At 46.9% G+C, this 19,281-nt stretch overlaps 1 protein-coding gene across 1 annotated transcript in view; it reads left to right on the plus strand.

The window, feature by feature from the left end:
- Positions 1 to 204: 204 nt before the first annotated feature.
- Positions 205 to 19,281, plus strand: part of CORO2B (coronin 2B) — an 83,139-nt gene continuing 64,062 nt past the window's right edge. The window contains exon 1 of the mRNA XM_035130905.2: positions 205 to 427. Within this exon, the coding sequence (XP_034986796.1) occupies positions 413 to 427 (15 nt within the window). The 5' untranslated portion in view covers positions 205 to 412. The remainder of the gene's footprint in view (positions 428 to 19,281) is intronic.

A 19,281-nucleotide genomic window follows, 5' to 3' on the forward strand; every position in this document is an offset into this window, starting at 1 on the left:
CTGGTTTCACTCTCTCTCTCTCTCTCCGTCCCCCCCCCCCCCACGGCTTGGCTCTTCCCCCCTTTTCTTTCTTCCTGCCTCTCTTCCTGCAGAGGAGGCTCCGTCCCTTCTTAGCACACAGGCGGGCAGAAACACACACACACACCCCGGAATAAACTAAGGGCAGCCTAACCAGATTGTGCCAAAGGGGAGGGGAGGGGGGAGGGGTGGTCCTTTGCTCTTCCTGTAACCACTGACGCTGATTCCTCTGCAGGGGAAAATCCAGAGGCGGTTTCTCCGAGCCACCCCGCCCGCGTGCGCTTTCTCTCTCTCTCTCTCTCTCTCTCTCTCTGGAGGGGGGAATAGCAGCGCCCTCTCGCTTCCCCGCTTGCCTGCTGGAGAGCTGCCTCACTCCTCCTAGACAACTTTCTGCATGACTGTCTCTAAGGTAAGGAGCTGCCTTTTCCCTTGCCTCGGCTGTCATCCAGAGGTGGTGGTCAGGGTGGGGGGCTCTCTCCGTCAGCTCAGCGCCCGTTGCTGGGGTCCTCCCGGCGGCTGCCTGCCCGGGATGGGGGGTCCCTAGCAGAGGCGCCTTCCCGGCTGCAGACCGGCCTCCAGGTCCAGTCCTTTTCGCAGAGCTGGCATTGGGTGCCTCGTGATATTCTGCAGCTCCTTTTGCGGTTTTTTTGGTGTTTTTTTAATTGCAAAATCAGGAAGGGTATTTGGCCAGTTTTTCAAGGAAAGCCCCCCCTCCCCTCCCGAGTGTGAGCAAGCGAGGTGTTGTCGGTTGGGCTTCCTTGCATCAGCAGAGCTTGCGAGCGCCTTTGCACAGGGGGAGATTGTGCAGTAGATATACTGCATTTTTAACCCTTTCGGAAGCAGCGAGCGTCCCCGCTCCACAGTGGCGGCAGCTGTTGCCCGGTGTGGTTTGTGTGTTTTTTGCCGTGTGCAAGACTTCTCTCTCCGTTTGGCTTCCCGTTCTCGTGGTTGCTGTGACACGTCCCGCTTTGGCTTTGCATTAGCCCAGCAAGGGAAGGGAAAGCTCCCTCCTCTCCAAGTTCTGCTTCTGACGGAGATCAAGCGCGTTTTTCCCATTCCTGGGAGGGCGTTTTTTATATATATATAAAACCTTCTCTGGGTAGGATGCTTCGGGAACCCTACAGGTGGCTGTTGGGGAAGGAAGTCTAATAAGGGGGGGCATGGAAGAGGGAGGGCAAGGGAGTCTGCCCTGGAGCAGCCTCTCACAGTTTAAACTAGCCTTGCCCAATCCTCCTGCTTCATTGGCACAAGTTTAAAACCTGCTCAGCTTTCTATGCCAGTCAAACGATTAACCGCAGATACTTGGAGGTGAGTTCAAAATCCAGCCTTCCTGAGTTGTGACCAGGGAGTTCCCCTGACCTCAGTTGATCAAAACTGCAAAATGGGATCATTCAGGGTTCTTATGACCATCATAAGGATTGTAGATCAGCACACTGAGTTCCAAAATGTCTTAAGCAGTAACCAGTCGTTTCAAGGATGATTCTGAGTTACTTTTAAATGTGTTTCATGTTGCTGTACGCTATCTTGATGTTTTGTGGGAGATAACAGATAAGTATAGAAATGTCTTTAAATAAAGACAAATAGTGCATCCCTCAAAATCTGAGGGTTCTTGTAGTCAGTTCCCTTAACTTGGAAGAGGTTGCCTACATGTGTGGAATGAGAAATCAGGGAACGGAATTTGAAGGGAGATGACCCAGAGGCCCCTGCTTTCTGGAGAGACATATTTCAGTCTTGGGGATTTTTTGACACTTTCTTTGAGAGCGTGTGGTCTCTCCTCCCTGTTTATCAGGCTGAAAATTCCCTTTTCCTCTTATGTAAAAAGTTTTGCTTGTGCTTCATTCTGACAGTTTACTGGTATCTGTGGCTTCTTTTCCAAGGTGATGTGAGAGAGGCCAGGTTAGCTGGGGAATTAGACAAAGCTCTCTCAAATTTGACAGCCTTTACAGTGTCAGCAACCCTCTGGCCTCGTGCTTCGGCATAACTCTAGAAACACCTACTGAACTTAGTAGTTTTGTAGTCTTTTCTTCCGTTTTGCAGAGCTCTGCCCTTGCAAGTTGAGGGCCCTGCAAAGGCAGTACCCAGCAAGGGACAAAAAGCAGCTGCTGGAACTTAAAATCAGCTACTACCCTGCCATGTGCTCCAGAAAAGTGTTTTGCACATGCACAGAGGTCTCCATAGGCCAGGAAGAGGAAACCTATCCCTCTTTATTCCTTTGCATTTCTACCCACACAGCATCACCGATTCTCAAAGTGTGATACATTGTTGGATGTTCTCAGCTGGGCAATACTTTCTGTTGCCGTGAGACACAGTGCAAGTGGGCAGGTATTGTAGAACAGGGGAAGCATTCATCTGTGTTCCCATCGTGTCCAGGTTCCTTCAGCACCATTTCTGTATATGAGAGACAAGGAGAACCTGGATGTTGGGGGTGCCTGAGTCATACGTTCTGCCCACGCTCTGCTTCTTTTAATCTAAGTATGGAAGCTGCGGCGCACCCTGCTGGCCAGCCTCAGTCTGGTGCCCTCCAGATATTTGGAACTACAACTCCCAACAGCCCCAGCCATCATGGGTCCTGTGGCTGATGGGAGCTGTAGCCCAAAACATCTGGAGGGCACCAGCTAGGGGGAGGTGGCGCCATGCCTGCCATTGCAGACATTTTTATGCTGCTGTTGTACTATCCATTCAATGAGGTTTCTGCAGGTGAACTTCCTGGGCAGCTGAGCTCAACGTTTCATGGTCCTGTAATGAAGCAACTTAGACTTCTCTGCAAATGAAGGCCTTGTTTCCTTTCCAATGAGGCTTCCCATTTACAATACAGTAGGCCTGCAGCTTACACAGGGCTTACATTTTGGAGATCATATCTGAAGCCAAAATTGCATATACTGTAGTCAAAGCCTACTGGGTTCAATGGCAGGTGGGATTGCCAAAGTCCATTTTCATTTTCGTTTTCATTTTGCTACCATCATAAAGTTAAATGCATGCAAATTGTGGGCATAGTGTACCAATATGAACCCCCTCAGGAGAAATTTAACAGTTTGGCTTCTAAGTATTTACATTTCATTTCTTTTTTTTAAAAGTTTACCCTGCCCATGTTCTTTTCTTCCTGTCTTTCTGTCTTTCTTTCAAAAACTGCTTTGCAAGCATTAACTACTTCCTCTCTGGTCGGATCATCTGTGGGCATATTTTCTTATTCTTTGGGCCCAAAGGTGATCCTTGCATTTCCCACAATCTCATTACTCCTCACATCTAATCCAAACATTAAAATGTAAGAACTGAAGCTTTTTCTGATGTGCGATGAAAGCACTCTCTTTAATCCACATATCTTTATCTTCTACGCTTTGGTGTCTGTTAAGTTCCTTAAGCTGATGCAAATTATTAACTTGCACTTCCTTGCGTTAATTTTGACAGTTACCGCAGGTCTGGTCGTATGCAAGTTTACTTGGGAGCAAGTCCCACTGCTACATAGGACGTATGGCATTCTTAAGGGGCTAAAAAGGACTGCACTTCTGCAGTCAAATGGGTGTGTAGTTTAGTATCAGGCACACAAGGTGACTCCACCTTGGAATCTTTATTTCCACTTTAAAAACAACAACCAAGTTTCTAGACCTTATGACTGAGGACAAACCTTGAAAATGGGTGAGCAGTATCCGGAGAAGTCAAAGAATCTAGAAAGAAGCCAAGCAGGTATTTTGGTGGGTTCTGGAGTGGGGAAGTTTTTTAGCACTTTCTAAAGCTCTTTCCTCCTCCCAAGCAGAGAACACCTGAGAGGTGACCACACGAGTTAAAACTGTTAAGATGTCACCTATGATTAATCGTACCTTGACCTGGTATTGATAGCACACAGATGCTAAAAATAGGAGGGCAACCTAGAATCTCTCAACAGAGAGGGTACTTCTATTGATGAAGCTCATTAGAAGAAATCTCCCAAGTTAAAAATGGAAACAGCCTTGTGAGATTGTCACCTAAACTGGCGGGGTGTGTGTGCGTTTGATGGTGAGCGGGGTTTACAAGAAGAGCAAAACAGCCAGATTATTGGTAAAAACAATTAAAACATAAAAGAACTTAAACCAGCAATAAACTAAAAACTAAAAAAGCAATTACTGTAAAAATATATCTGGGTAGGCTTGTCTAAACAAAAATGCTTTCAGTAGGTGCCAAAAAGAGTACAGTGAAGAGTACAGAGTACTCTTGACCTGATGTCAAGAGCCGGAGGATTCCAAAGTGTAGGTGCTTCCACATTCATTTCTTGAAGAAAGGGTAGGGAAGGGAAGCTCATACCCTCCAACATTTCTCTGATGAAAATAGGGGTGTTCTATTTAATAATAATAATAGTTTTATTTATAACCCGCTCATCTGCCCCAGCCACTCTGGGCGGCTTCCAACATATATTAAAACATATTAAAACATTATAAACATTAAAAACCTGCCTATACAGGGCTGCCTTCAGGTGTCTTTTAAAGCTTGTATAGTTACTTATCTCCTTGGCTTGGGGGGGGGGTCGCATAACTCCATACCCTCCAACATTTCTCTGATGAAAATAGGGACATCCCAAGAAGATGTGGGACATTCCAGGTTCACATCAGAAACTAGGACGGCTTCTGTAAATCTAGGACTGTCCCTTGGGGGGGGGACACTTGGAGGGTCTGCCGGCTTCCGATTGGCCACTGTGAGAACAGGATGATGAACTAGCTGGGACTCCTTTGGCCTGATCCTGCATTCAGGCTCTTCTAATATTCTTGTTTTGGGGAAAGGGGCACCAATTGCTCTTCCCCAGTCAGCAAAATGATCCAGTCAGGACAGCTCACGAGCTGCAGGGAGGACCCCCCCCCCCCAGGGATGACGTCCTACGGAGCAGAGTAGGAATGGTGATTAATCAGAAATAGGAAGAAGGTTATCAGCAGTGCTCTACCTGGGTTGATACTGGGGTGGGGGGTGGGGGCAGGGAAAAGCAACCCATGTGGATAGGAAATGCATCCAGAGAAGCTGGATGTGCTACCTAAAATGTGCCCCACTAGTGGCATTCATCCATCAATGTTTAACTACTCATTGATCCATTAAAACTGCACCGTAAAAAGACCTAAATGGCATCCCAGTCTTTGGAACGCCAGCTTTCCCCTTTCCTCTTCTTATTATGTAAGATGGGCATGTGCGGAGAAAGGCGTTTTGCCAGTGCGTAGTTAAACTATGGAACTCACTCCCACAGGAGGCAGTGATGGCCACCAACTTGGATGGCTTTAAAAGAGAGTTAGACAAATTCATGGAGGGGAGGGCTATCCATAGCTACTAGCCATGATGGCTGTGCTCTGCTTCCACGGTTGGAGGCAGCAATGCTTCTGAATACCAGTTGCTGGAAACCACATGAGGGGAGGGTGATCTTGTGCTCGAATCCTGCTTGTGGGTCTCCCAGAGGAGGCATCTGGTTGGCCACCGTGAGAAGAGGATGCCTGACTAGATGGGCCATTGGCCTGATCCAGTAGGCTCTTCTTATGTTCTTGTAGTGGGGAACCATGGTTTGCTCACTGACCCAAAGTTGTCAATGGGAAGGACCATGGCTCATTGGCAGAGCATCTGCTTGCATGCAAAAGACCATGGGTTCAAACTCCTGCATTTCCAGGTAAGGCTGGGAGAAACCCCAGAGAGCTGCTGCCAGTCAGTGTAGACAATACTGAGCTAGATGGACCAATGATCTATCGCAGCCTAAGGGAGCTCCCTATATATTGCAATGAGCAGAACAGTGGAATGGGAAGCGATGGGGTTATTTTTCGTTCTTGTACAGGGGGAAAAACCCAAATACACAAGACTGAGGTGCCTTCTGGGCAAATTAAGATAGCGGGCAGAGGTATGTGTGGATGAATCAGTTTCTCTGAGTTTCTTATTTTTCCAGTTCATTTCACACCATTTCTGTATTAATTAACAAACTTTTTAAGACAGTGTTTTTATATGCATTTCTCCACCATACACATTTTTGCAAGCAATGTACCTCCGCCCACCTTGAATACATGCATTTTTTGTGCAAACTTTCTTCTGAAGACAGTTCCCCTGATCTGCCACTCCTTAGCACTTTCAGAAGTCTGTAGGAGAAGTGAGGTCCAGCCTTTTGCTTATTTGCAAAAGGGATGCACCATATATTATATTGGATCTCTCTTTCAGAAGGAAGGAGAGGGAGATAGTCCTTCAGGACCTACAAAGCAGCCTGCATAACAGCTCTGAAAACTCGCGTGGTGCTGCAGCCATCCCTGAGCCCTTCCATTACTCCACCACTCAGCTTATTTCCCTGATTCCTCCTAGCAGTGCTTGCTTGCACTTCTGGCTTTGTGTCTGGGCATAGTGAGATACCTTATAAATAGAAAAGTCAGCCCATACAGTAAATTTCAGCTGGTGCTTCGCCTTCTATAAAGCTCTACATCTGTGCCGGCTTTGGAAAGTTGCATTTTAAGCTTTGGATGAGCAATTTAACTTATCTGGCTGATATTTATAACGACTAGCTCAGACTCCAGCTCCTATCACCCCCTGCCTGCAGAGCCAGCCTGCCCATCAGCCCCAGCATCATATAGTCCAAAACATCTGGAAGGCACCAGGAGGGTAGAATAGTCACTTTCCCAGAGTTTCCTTAGCTACCTTCTCACATTTGCATCAGATCTTCCATACCTGGCTTTTATATTCCTCTGCCGTGGCTGCCAAGAGGAATTTGTTGCTGGGTGCACATCACCTGTGCCTTGCAAGATTGAAAGACCAGAGTAAGGCAGCTTGGGGTTTTTTAGGGCATACCAGCAGACCTAATGTGGGCATGGTCGGATTTGCACACAGCCCCCCTTCTGTACAAAATAGTACGCTCTTCTTCTTCTTATTTGCCCATCATATATCCATACATATCTCAGTTGTCTGAGGGGATGGCTCTGAGCTTGGGGGACCTGGTACAGTTCTCCACTCGTTGCCCCTCTTTCATCAGTCCTGACTGACCCATTGTAACTTGTCAAATAATAGGCACAGTGTCTCCCTCCCATTCAGGCTGATCAGGCATTTTCCTACACAGCCTTTGGGCATGGGGGTGGGGTGGACAAAGATCTCTGGGTAATCCTGCACCTTTCAAGTATGTTGAGAAGGATATACTCCAAGGACCCCTCCAGACTAGTGGGTGGGATTTTTTTGGGTGCAATCCGCAGCATGCCATTGCTGATGTTCTTCCTCCTTCCTTGGAGGTTTTTAAGCAGAGGTTGGCCATCTGTCATAGATGCTTTAGCTGAGATTTCTGCATTTCAGGGGGTTGGACTAGATGGCCCTTGGGGGTCCCTTCAAACTCTGCAATTCTATGATTGATAAGAGGGCATCTGGGATGGGTTTATACTGGACCATCCACACATCAATCCACTTTACTGGTAGCTATGTGAATCTTTCCCCATTGTTACCACGTTATTGCTACCTTGCACTATAGTGTAACAAAAGTGGGACAGCAGACAAACTGCAGAACATTCGTGGCATATACATTTATAGGATGGAAATCTGGAACTATACTTGACGATCTGATAACATGGACTTCGTTATTTCAACTCATGAGCAACTATTTATTCTGCATGCCTTTTTATAGTTTTGCTTTTCATATTTTAATTGTCATCTGTTGTTATAATTGCTCTTTTTATATACATTATAAAATGAAATAATGATAATAATTACTCCTCACCCCTGCCCCCCCCCCCAGTTACAGGATTTTAGCAGGGAACTATGGGATGTGCACTGAACAGAAACAAAGTAGTGTGTCTGCCCTGAATCTTTTGCAGGGACAACTAGTATTGAAAGCAGGATCATGTTATCACATCCTCAGTACTGCCATGAGCACAATTCATCATTGAATGCACCATAAAAAGGATGACAGGAGGAGAGGCCCTGATTCAGCGAGCGTTTGGTCCTCCCTACGCCTATCTGAGTGGAATATTTCATTGAAAATGATGCTGTTTCTTTCTCTCCCTCGGTCTGTCCAGACATTGTTATAAGCTGCTTTGTGTAGAAATGGTGGAGAGGGAGGGAAGACAAACACCAATTGGGGACAAACAGGTCTTTCTAATCCTTAAGTGAAGAGAACAGAAAATGGATTCAGACTAGCAGACGTCCGTTTCTAGCTCCTGCACATGACTAATGCAAGCTAAGGGTACATTCCATGCAGGAGGCTGCATGAATTCATGTGTTGTCATGGGTAATGGGCATGCATGTACATCTGTCCCAGGGCGTCTTCCAAGCCTCTAAATTGCTGATAGAGTTTTTGTGTATCTGTTGTTTTCTGCTCAGCTGCCCACGGAAAGGGAGAAAGGCTGGCCCAGTTAGATTCTCCAGGTGTTTGGGGAGGGTTCTTGAGGGACTGACCCCCATAAACGTAACTCTGTCCTGCTTATTTTCTCCTTCTTTACAAGTGGCTTGTAAATGGAATGTAGTGATGGGCCTTCATTGAGCTGAAGTGTTTCATTTCTCAAGCAATTTTGAATGCACATGTTCTGCTGTGAAACTGATGATGAGTGGATGTTAAGTTCCACTAAGATCAACCTTCCTCTACCTACTGCCTTCCAGATGTGCTGGGCTACAACTCCCTTCAGCCCCAGCCAACATGCCTGGGAGTTGTAGGGCAACATATCTGAAAGGCAGCCGGTGTGTGTGTGTGTGTGTGTGTGTGCCTGCCCTAAAAGTACAGTGGAAGTGTATTCATTCAATGAGGAATAATTTGTGGACGTACCGTGAACAGCAATCTGGCCTCCAGCTCTCTGTTCCCAGCCCCAAACAAATGCTCTGCATCAGGCATCCCCAAACTGCGGCCCTCCAGATGTTTTGGCCTACAACTCCCATGATCCCTAGCTAACAGGACCAGTGGTCAGGGATGATGGGAATTGTAGTCCAAAACATCTGGAGGGCCGAAGTTTGGGGATGCTTGCTCTGCATGATCAGAGTTGCAGCAGCTGTAAGCTGATGTATGTGTGGCAGATGTGATAAGAACATACTGTATGAAGTTCCCACCTGGATCAGGCCATTGGGGGCTCATCTGGTCCAGCATCATGTTCACACAGTGGTCAAGCCTTCAAGTGGGATCTGAGCACAAGAGCCCTCTCCCTTCCTGTGGTTTCCAGCTAGTGGCATTCAGAAGCATTGCTGCCTCCAAACAAGCAAGCAGAGCACAGTAGCCATTGATAACCTTCTCCTCCATAAATTGGTCTAATCCAGGGGTCAGCAAACTTTTTCAGCAGGGGGCTGGTCCACTGTCCCTCAGAACATATGGTGGGCCGGACTATATTTTGAAAAAAAAAATGAACGAATTCCTATGCCCCACAAATAACCCATAGATGCATTTTAAATAAAATGACACATTCTACTCATGTAAAAACATAATGATTCCCGGACTGTCCGCAGGCCGGATTTAGAAGACGATTGGGCCGCATCTGGCCCCCGGGCCTTAGTTTGGGGACCCCTGGTCTAATCTGCTTTTAAACCCATCACTGCCTCCTGTGGGAGAGGGCTCTGTATAACGGTGTTCTACATGAAGATGTCCTTTCTTCTATATCTCCTGAATCTCCCAATGTTCATCTTAATTAGATACCCACGAGTTCCAGTGTTATGAGAGAAGCAGAAAAACTTTTCTGTAGCTACTTTCTCCATGCCATGCATAATTTCATACGTGTCTATCATGTCACCTCATACTTACCTTCCCTCTAAAAGAAGTCCCAAACTGCAACCTTTCCTCTTAGGAGAGATTCAATCTCCTTGATCTTTCGGTTGCCCTTTTCTGAACTTTTCCAAACAATATCCTTTTTTAGTTGAAGCAACCAGAACTGTACACAGTATTCCAAATAGGAACCCAGTCAGATGGGTGTGTTATAAGAAATATAATAATAATAATAATAATAATAATAATAATAATAATAATAACAACAACAATAATAACAACAACAATAATAATAAATCATTTTTATTAAAAATTCTGTTTTACAATTTAGAATACTCATTTAAACATCCTTAAAATATCAGTGACTCCCCTTCTTCTCTTTACATGGTTCATTTTGCATATCATAAATCCCTGCATATTTTACATAAATTAATCTTTCAGCATTTCATTGTTACACCCATCAAACTTATTTACACTGTTGAATTTATCTTAATGCTGCCAACATTTTCAAGTGTACACAATTTCCCTCCATATATTCAATAAACATTTTCCAATCTTCTCTCAATGTATGTATGTATGTATGTATGTATGGGTTGTTGTTGTTGTTGTTGTTGTTGTTATGTCACTACATAGCGTTGTATAATAGCATTCAGATACTGGCAGTTTTATTTTCAATTCCTTTTGTAAAGATCCCTAGCATGGAATTTGCCTTTTTCACTGGGTGGACATCTTCATCGGGCTATGGACTATGACCCCGAGGCCTTGTTCCTGACTTGGAGCTGGGAATCCAATTTCTCCCATTTTTATTTTAGTTGTTGCCACTTCTGACACACCCATTTCAAAGGAAGCTCTCCAGCAAGTCTGGTGGCCATGTCTATCCTGTTGCCCCGGCAGCGATTCCGCTTGCCACTGACTGAGTCTTTCTGAGGGATCTTTGGAGCAGCAAATCATTGGCGCAGTTTGTCAAACCACTTCTATTTAAAAAGAGAAAGGAAGGGAGAAGCTCCTCAAAGGAAAAGGCCATTTTTCTTCCTGCTCACACTGCCTGGTGCTCAGCTGCTAAACATATCAAGGCAGAAGTTGTTCTTGGTTCAGCGTGGGGCTCACCAGCCCTCAGCTGGGCCTCTAGAAGATTCTTCTATCTGTGGTCCACCGTTGACACTTGAGCTGAATAATGGCCATCTCCTGTTGAGGCACACAATAAATACACAAACAGAAGCTAACTTGGATGTTAAATTTGGGAGAGGCAGTGCTTGGCTAAAATCGCAGAGCTGTTTGTATAGTGCAGTCATTCACAGACGGTTCCGTTCAGCCGGAAAAGATGCCCTTTGTAATACTAGCCAATGTTTTAACTTTACAGAACGAATCTCGGTAGAGACCAGGATAAGGCGGGTCTGTGCTCAGCCTCCTTGTCTGCAATACAGTTGCCAGCATCTGTGAAGCCAGCACAGGGGGTTGGTTGAGCATGCAAAATGCTGGCTTCTCCTGTTACCAGACCATTGGCTCATCTGTCCTGTGACTGTATGGCCACACTGACACCAAACATTTAAAGCGCTATGGTACCACTCCAAACAGCCTTTTTTCCCCTCCAAGAATCATGGGAGCTGTAGTTTGTTAAGGGTGCTGTTAGGACGCCCCTGTTCCCCTCCCAAAGCTACAATTCCCAGAGTCAGAGGAGCCAACTCCTGGGGGCTGAGGTCCCTTCACCCCTCCAATAAAATATTTGAGGGAGCTGGCTCTCCCCCAGAGTTGATGACCATTGTCATTCAAATAGGGTGTGTGTGTGTGTCCCGCAGCTTGTGACCGATTATACAGGATGGGCCTTACCTGCCCCCCCCCCACTATTTTATTTATGTTGACACCCCTGCCCAGAGTGGTTTGACAATCTATCTTTCTTTCCATGGAATTCTGGGAATAGTAGCTTTGGGAGGGGAATAGGGGTGTCCTAAGAAGTCTCAGCACCTTTAACAAACTACAGCACCCAGAATTCTTTGGGGGGAAACCATGATTGTTTCAAAGGATATCATAGTGCTTTAAATGTATGGTGTTCATGTGACCTAAATGCAGTATGTGCTGGCTGGGGCTGATGAGAGTTGTAGTCGAAAACATATGGAGGGCACCAGGTTGGGGAAGGCTGAAATATCGAGCCCCTTTGCTGGGGGGTCTCTAGGGTCATTCCTACCACCTGTTACCTGAAAACTTGCAAAGCACATAGTTAAACTATGGAACTTAAACCCACAAGAAACAGTGATAGCCATCAACCTTGGTGAAGGTAAAGGGACCCCTGACCATTAGGTGCAGCCGTGACTGACTCTGGGGTTGCGGCGCTCATCTCGCGTTATTGGCTGAGGGAGCTGGCATACAGCTTCCAGGTCATGTGGCCAGCATGACTAAGCCACTTCTGGCGAACCAGAGCAGCTCACGGAAACGCCGTTTACCTTCCCGCCGGAGCAGTACCTATTTATCTACTTGCACTTTGACGTGCTGTCGAACTGCTAGGTTGGCAGGAGCAGGGACCAAGCAACGGGAGCTCACCCTGTCATGGGGATTTGAACCGCCGACCTTCTACTCGGCAAGCCCTAGGCTCTATGGTTAACCCACAGTGTTAGCTTTAAAAGAGGATTATGGAGGAGAGGGCTATCAATGGTTACTAGCCACAATTATGCTCTGCATCCACACTTGGAGGCATTAGTGCTTCTGAAAACCAGCTGCTGGAAATGAAAGGAGGGGAGAGTGCTCTTGTGCTCTTGTGCTTAAATTCTGCTTGCAGGTTTCCCGAATCCCACAGCCATCTGGCTGACTCCTGTGCATAGCTGCCAAGTTATCCCCTTTTTTAAGGGATTTTCCCTTATGCTGAATAGGCTTCCTCGCGAGAAAAGGGAAAACTTGGCAGCTATGGACTCCTGTGAGAACAGGATGCTGGACTGGATGGGCCATTGGCCTGACCCAGCACACCCTTCTTATTTTCTTAAAGTAAGTGCTCTGTCCTTAGCTGTGGCTCCTCCTCAGTAGCAGGCGACCCAGTCTCTCCCCCCCCTCTCTCTGTATGTGTGTGTGTGTGTGTGCGTGCGTGCGCAGCAGGCCACTTTCTGGACCTCCTGGCACATCTCTTGCAAATGCATCATCAGCCTTGCTGCTGAAGGCAAAATTAAATCAATGAGTAGTCGATGTGCATTTGTGTGTGTGCTCATGAGGTGTGTTGCCATAGGAACTGGGTTGCAGAGCACCCTAATTAACTCTGTCATGAACCTCATGCAACAAGGTTAGGAGGGCAGTTGCCGCAGGGGTGTGGGCAGGAGATACATGAGTCTGCAGCACAAATGGGGGGAGGATAGCCTTGCCCAGGTAGGTCTTCTGGGAGGGGGAGATTCCTGGCCTCCCGCTGCTCACCGTTCTTGCTAGAAAAAATGCTCTGTCTTTGATGTATTTATTTTCCCACATACCTTTCCCACATTTCTTCCAACACAGAACTTGAAGCAGCGTACAGTACACATTTCTATATTTCCATGTTCGCATTTCTGTTTTCCCCTGTTTATTGCATTCCTGCCCCACTTTTTCCTCCAGTGAGTTCATTTGCAGTTCTCTCCCTCCCACCCTTATTTTATGCTCACAAGAACCCTGTGAGGTAGATTAGGGTGAAAAGGAACAGCTGGCTAATAAGATCATCACCCAGGGAGCTTCACGGCTCCCATTGGGATTTGAACCAAGGCCCCAGAGTACAACACTCAAACCCCTATTTAAAAGGGGAGGGGGAATGGAAATGGAAATGGCAAGAAGGAGATTCTGACTAAACAGTAGGAAGAGCTTCCTGGCGGTAAGAGCTGCTGGATTTCCAAAAGGCAGAGCTTTGTCCTGGATCTTAGGCAAGTCAATTGAAAAAGTGTGTTTTGGGGGTTTCCTAAATAAAGCTCAACACCTTTCGGGTGTTGACCAACACGACTACCTACCTGTAACCTTTCGGGGTGTCCTGGTTTTTACTTTTTTGAAATATGGCAACCCTAAGTGGGATGGAGGCAGTGAGAGATTTCACCTTCTTGGGCTCCTTGATCACTGCAGATGGTGACAGCAGTCACGAAATTAAAAGACACCTGCTTCTTGGGAGAAAAGCAATGACAAACCTAGACAGCATCTTAAAAACCAGAGACATCACCTTGCCGACAAAGGTCCGTATAGTTAAAGCTATGGTTTTCCCAGTAGTGATGTATGGAAGTGAGAGCTGGACCATAAAGAAGGCTGATCGCCAAAGAATTGATGCTTTTGAATTGTGGTGCTGGAGGAGACTCTTGAGAGTCCCATGGACTGCAAGAAGATCAAACCTATCCATTCTTAAGGAAATCAGCCCTGAGTGCTCCCTGGAAGGACAGATCGTAAAGCTGAGGCTCCAATACTTTGGCCACCTCATGAGAAGAGAAGAATCCTTGGAAAAGACCCTGATGTTGGGAAAGATGGAGGGCACAAGGAGAAGGGGACGTCAGAAGACAAGATGGTTGGACAGTGTTCTCGAAGCTACGAACATGAGTTTGACCAAACTGCGGGAGGCAGTGCAAGACAGGAGTGCCTGGCGTGCTATGGTCCATGGGGTCACGAAGAGTCGGACATGACTAAATGACTAAACAACAACAACAACAAAGTGGGATGGACTCCCTCAGAAGGTGGTGGACTCTACTTCATCGGAGGGTTTTCAACAGAGGTTGAGCGGTCACCTGTCGGGGATTCTTGAGTTGCGTTTCCTGCATTGCAGGGGGTTGGACTAGATGACTCTTGGGGGTCCCTCCCAATTCTACAATTCTGTGATGCAGGCCTGTTTGCTCATTTCCAATAGGCTCTGCATGGACTGCATGTCTTTAGGGCGAAGCTGGAGAATGCTCGCCAGGATGTTGTTTCGCAAGCCCTGCAGCAGAGCTGGCTGCGCCTGCCCATAGACTGGCAATGGAAGGGGCACCCACACCCTGTGCCCGTCTCATAGCCAGCTTGGCACAGGAAGTGGGGAATCTGTCCACTGGGTGCCAGCAGAGTGATGGAACCAGCCTCATCAAAATGGGCATCTGTGCCTTGGTGTATTAAGAAAACAATAGAAACATCTGCCCCCTCCACACACAAAAAAGAAATGGGGGGGGGGAAATCCCACTATGCAGTTGTCCTCTTCCTACTCCTTTTTGAGTTCCTAAACTGGGCTGCTTCTTCCCCATCCCCCCACAATCTTTGCATTACATTAAGGATTAGAATATCTTGAGTTGGAAATTACAGTAAGCCTACTTGGCTACATCCAAATGCATTTGCAAGGATGTAGAAATATCAACAACCTCAGATATGCAGATGACACAACCTTGATGGCAGAAAGCGAGGAGGAATTAAAGAACCTTTTAATGAGGGTGAAAGAGGAGAGCGCAAAATATGGTCTGAAGCTCAACATCAAAAAAACCAAGATCATGGCCACCGGTCCCATCACCTCCTGGCAAATAGAAGGGGAAGAAATGGAGGCAGTGAGAGATTTTACTTTCTTGGGCTCCTTGATCACTGCAGATGGTGACAGCAGTCACGAAATTAAAAGACGCCTGCTTCTTGGGAGAAAAGGAATGACAAACCTAGACAGCATCTTAAAAAGCAGAGACATCACCTTGCCGACAAAGGTCCGTATAGTTAAAGCTATGGTTTTCCCAGTAGTGATGTATGGAAGTGAGAGCTGGACCATAAAGAAGGCTGATCGCCGAAGAATTGATGCTTTTGAATTATGGTGCTGGAGGAGACTCTTGAGAGTCCCATGGACTGCTAGAAGATCAAACCTATCCATTCTTAAGGAAATCAGCCCTGAGTGCTCCCTGGAAGGACAGATCGTGAAGCTGAGGCTCCAATACTTTGGCCACCTCATGAGAAGAGAAGAATCCTTGGAAAAGACCCTGATGTTGGGAAAGATTGAGGGCACTAGGAGAAGGGGACGACAGAGGACAAGATGGTTGGACAGTGTTCTCGAAGCTACGAACATGAGTTTGACCAAACTGCGGGAGGCAGTGGAAGACAGGAGTGCCTGGCGTGCTATGGTCCATGGGGTCACGAAGAGTCGGACACGACTAAACGACTAAACAACAACAAAGATCTAGCTCATTCCTATATGTTCAGGGGTCATTCCAACCCTGCATGCATACCATATATTTAAATCACACAGCTTTAAGGAGGATATTGACAAGCTGGAGCATGTGTAGATGATCAAGGGTCTGGAAGCCAAGCCTTTTGAGGAACGGTGGAGGGACTTGGGGACGTTTGGCTTGAGAGAAGATAATGATCTCCATCTTCAAATCTCCAAAGGGTTGTCACGTGGAAGATGGAGCAAGCTTGTTTTCTGATGCTCCAAAGGGTGGGACCCGAACCAAAGGGTTCAAATGACGAGAAAGGAAATTCTGACTAAACTTCCTGACAGAGCCATTCGACAGTCGAATGGACAGTCTAGGAAAGTGATGGACTCTCCTTCACTGGAGGTTGTTAAGTGGAGGTTGGGTGGCCATCTGCATTGCAGGGGGTTGCACTAGAAGATGATACCAGATGCAGGAAACCACCGTGAGGGGAGAGAGGTCTTGTGTTTGAATCTTTCAGACATCATGTTGGACACTGTAAGAACAGGATGCTAGACTTGATGGGCTACTGGCCTGATCCAGCAGGCTCTTCTTATGTTCTTGGTTTTTTAAAAAAATCCCGCTATTCAGCCGAAAAAGGTTCTCAAGTAGCTTATGAATATCCATGAGAGAGAGCCCACCCTCAATCTATTTGAGATTGTTTGTCTCAATATGATACGTACCTAAAGGTAAAGGTAAAGCAACCCCTGACCATTAGGTCCAGTCATGACCGACTCTGGGGTTGCGGCGCTCACCTCGCGTTATTGGCCAAGGGAGCCGGCGTACAGCTTCCAGGTCATGTGGCCAGCATGAATAAGCCGCTTCTGGCAAACCAGAGCAGCGCACAGAAATGCCGTTTACCTTCCCACTTGGAGCAGTACCTATTTATCTACTTGCACTTTGACGTGCTTTCGAACTGCTAGGTTGGCAGGAGCTGGGACCGAGCAACGGGAGCTCACCCCGTCGTGGGGATTCAAACTGCCGACCTTCTGATCAGCAAGCCCTAGGCTCTGTGGTTTAACCCACAATATTTGCCTTCTAATATTCCCTCTGGAGTGAAATATTAAAGAGGGAACCGGGTAAGTTACAAAGCAGAATAACATACCAGAGCCAGCTTCCTGCAATGAGGATCTTGTTGTCTTCTTTTAATATTTAAATGGTAGCAGATCATGAGAGAAACACACATTAGCCTGCCCAAAGGACTTTGCACCCTTGTAAACCTGCATAATTCCCCTCTGCCGAAAGAAACAGAAAATTGAATTTCACAAAGATGGGGTAACTAGTCAGTACCAGCCCATGACCGGGGAGGCTAGTTCCTTAGGCCCATGAAGACCCAGTCGAACTGCTGGAGGTGTAAATGCATATTAGACTTTGAAAAGGACTCAGGGCTCTCTCCCTCAGGCTGAAGGAGGAAGGAGGGAGTGAGTTTGAAAATAATATTTTCCACCATCTCTATCTCAAGCTGAATATAGTGGTACCTCGGGTTACAAACGCTTCAGGTTACAGACCGCTAACCCAGAAATAGTACCTCAGGTTAAGAACTTTGCTTCAGGATGAGAACAGAAATCGTGCTCCGGCGGCACGGCAGGAGCAGGAGGCCCCATTAGCTAAAGTGGTGCTTCAGGTTAAGAACAGTTTCATGTTAAGAATGGACCTCCGGAATTAATTAAGTTCATAACCAGAGGTACCACTGTACATGTTTTATTGTATAAAAGGTAGAAAGATTACAGTGAACTGCTGGAGGTGTAAATGCATATCAGACTTTGAAAAGCTGGTCTGACTGCATCAAGTTGATAAATTATGTTGAATTAATTAAACAAAACAGTTTTAACTGGGTTTTGAACAAATGTTGAATTAATTGTTTGAAATTTCATTGTGTTATTATCTTCCTTAGTGTGTCGTGCAAACTGCTATTCTGAATGATGCTATTTGTAGAGTAGGGGGAACTGGGGAACCCAAGGGGGTGTGTGATCCAAAAGAGTTTGCTCCTTCTGAATCTATTGCCCTTTAGTTCTGTGTAGACCCTGAATTCCAGCCTGATGAGAGAGAGAAATCCCCCCCTCTGCACTGTCCATGACTTTATGGACCTCTTTAGTTGTATTTTTTTCTAATCTAAAAAGCCACCACGCTTAGATCAGCCTTTGCCAATGGCTTGCTGGATCCTGCAGGTCCATGCTTGCTGTGCCCTAGAATTGCTATTGGGTCATCCTGAAACCTTCACAATCCGTTTTCACAGGTTGATCTTTCAAAGGACATCACAGCTGCACCGGCGGGTCTCTTCTTTTTCCTTGTGGGGTGGGGTGCATGATGCTGGTGGCCTCAGGGCTCTGTCTGGGGGCGGGGCGGGTTTCTACAGCAGATAGAGGGGGCAGTTGCATCAGGTCCACCCAGAGAGCCGGTTGCCTTTGCCCAGGCATCTCCCATCTGTCGTTCAAGGTCGCAGCATCAGATGGTGGAGACGCGGGCATTGTTGCGCAGACTGCAGAGCCAGCTTGGCGTGGGTAGAGTCACGTCGGCTTCCTGCCGACAGAGCATCTGGCTGTCTGTCACATCAGGAATGGTGGGGGTTTCCTCCCCCTCCTCCTCTGCTGGGGCACTGGAGGCTGCCAAAGGATGCTTAATTGCTAAAAGGAGATGCGTACATTGCAGCTCAGCGCTGTCTGGAAACAACAGAATACTCCAGCCAGCAATCTCTGCTGTGTGGTGATGACTCTCTCTGCTTAATCTGTGGCATTGGGGAAAGACCTTTGAAGCTCTCTACAAGGCCCCTTTTCATCCATTCATATCCTCCAGAGTTCAAAGACCCTGGTAAGCCCAGGAACTGGAACCCTGCTGCCCCAGACCAGGCAGGTATAGCCAACCTGTGTCCTGCAGATGTCACTGGACCACAACTTTCACTACCCCTGACCATTCATTGGCCATGGTGGGTGTTGGGGCTGATGGGAGAGAGGCCCCTTCCAGGGGACCTGTTTATTGAGCATCCACCCTGATCTGCTTGTGGGAAGGTTAGAAGATACTGTAGCCAGCAAATTTCATCCCATACTTTCCAATGCATTGACCTGCCCCATTGCTTAGTGCAAAAAGTTGGATATTTCGAGGAAGACTTCAGTGTAGATGTTGATCCCTGTGACACTCTTAAGCAACTTTAGCTGTGATTCCTGCACTGCAGGGGGTTGGACTTGATGACCCTTGGGGTCCCTTCCAACTCTACAGTTCTGTGTTTCTATAAGTGCCGGCCGGCAAGCTATGTTTTGTTTTGTTTTGGAGGGGGACAAATCCAGTAGCCCTGAGCTGTGTCTCTTTCCACACTGGCTCTCCATCACTCATCTCTCAGTCACAAACCTGAATTTAATACACGCAGATAAGCCATCGGTTTGCATCCACCTCCCCTGGGCTTTCGCTGCTACTTCCCTCTCCGCTCCATCGACTCCCTCCCCTCCCCTGATGGCGATGAGATAATCCTTCTGGAATGGTCTGCCCTGCCTGCCATGTCAAGCCAAGTGAAACAACAACAACAAC

Source organism: Zootoca vivipara, chromosome 14 (assembly GCF_963506605.1).
Source record: "Zootoca vivipara chromosome 14, rZooViv1.1, whole genome shotgun sequence".
NCBI lineage: Eukaryota > Metazoa > Chordata > Lepidosauria > Squamata > Lacertidae > Zootoca > Zootoca vivipara.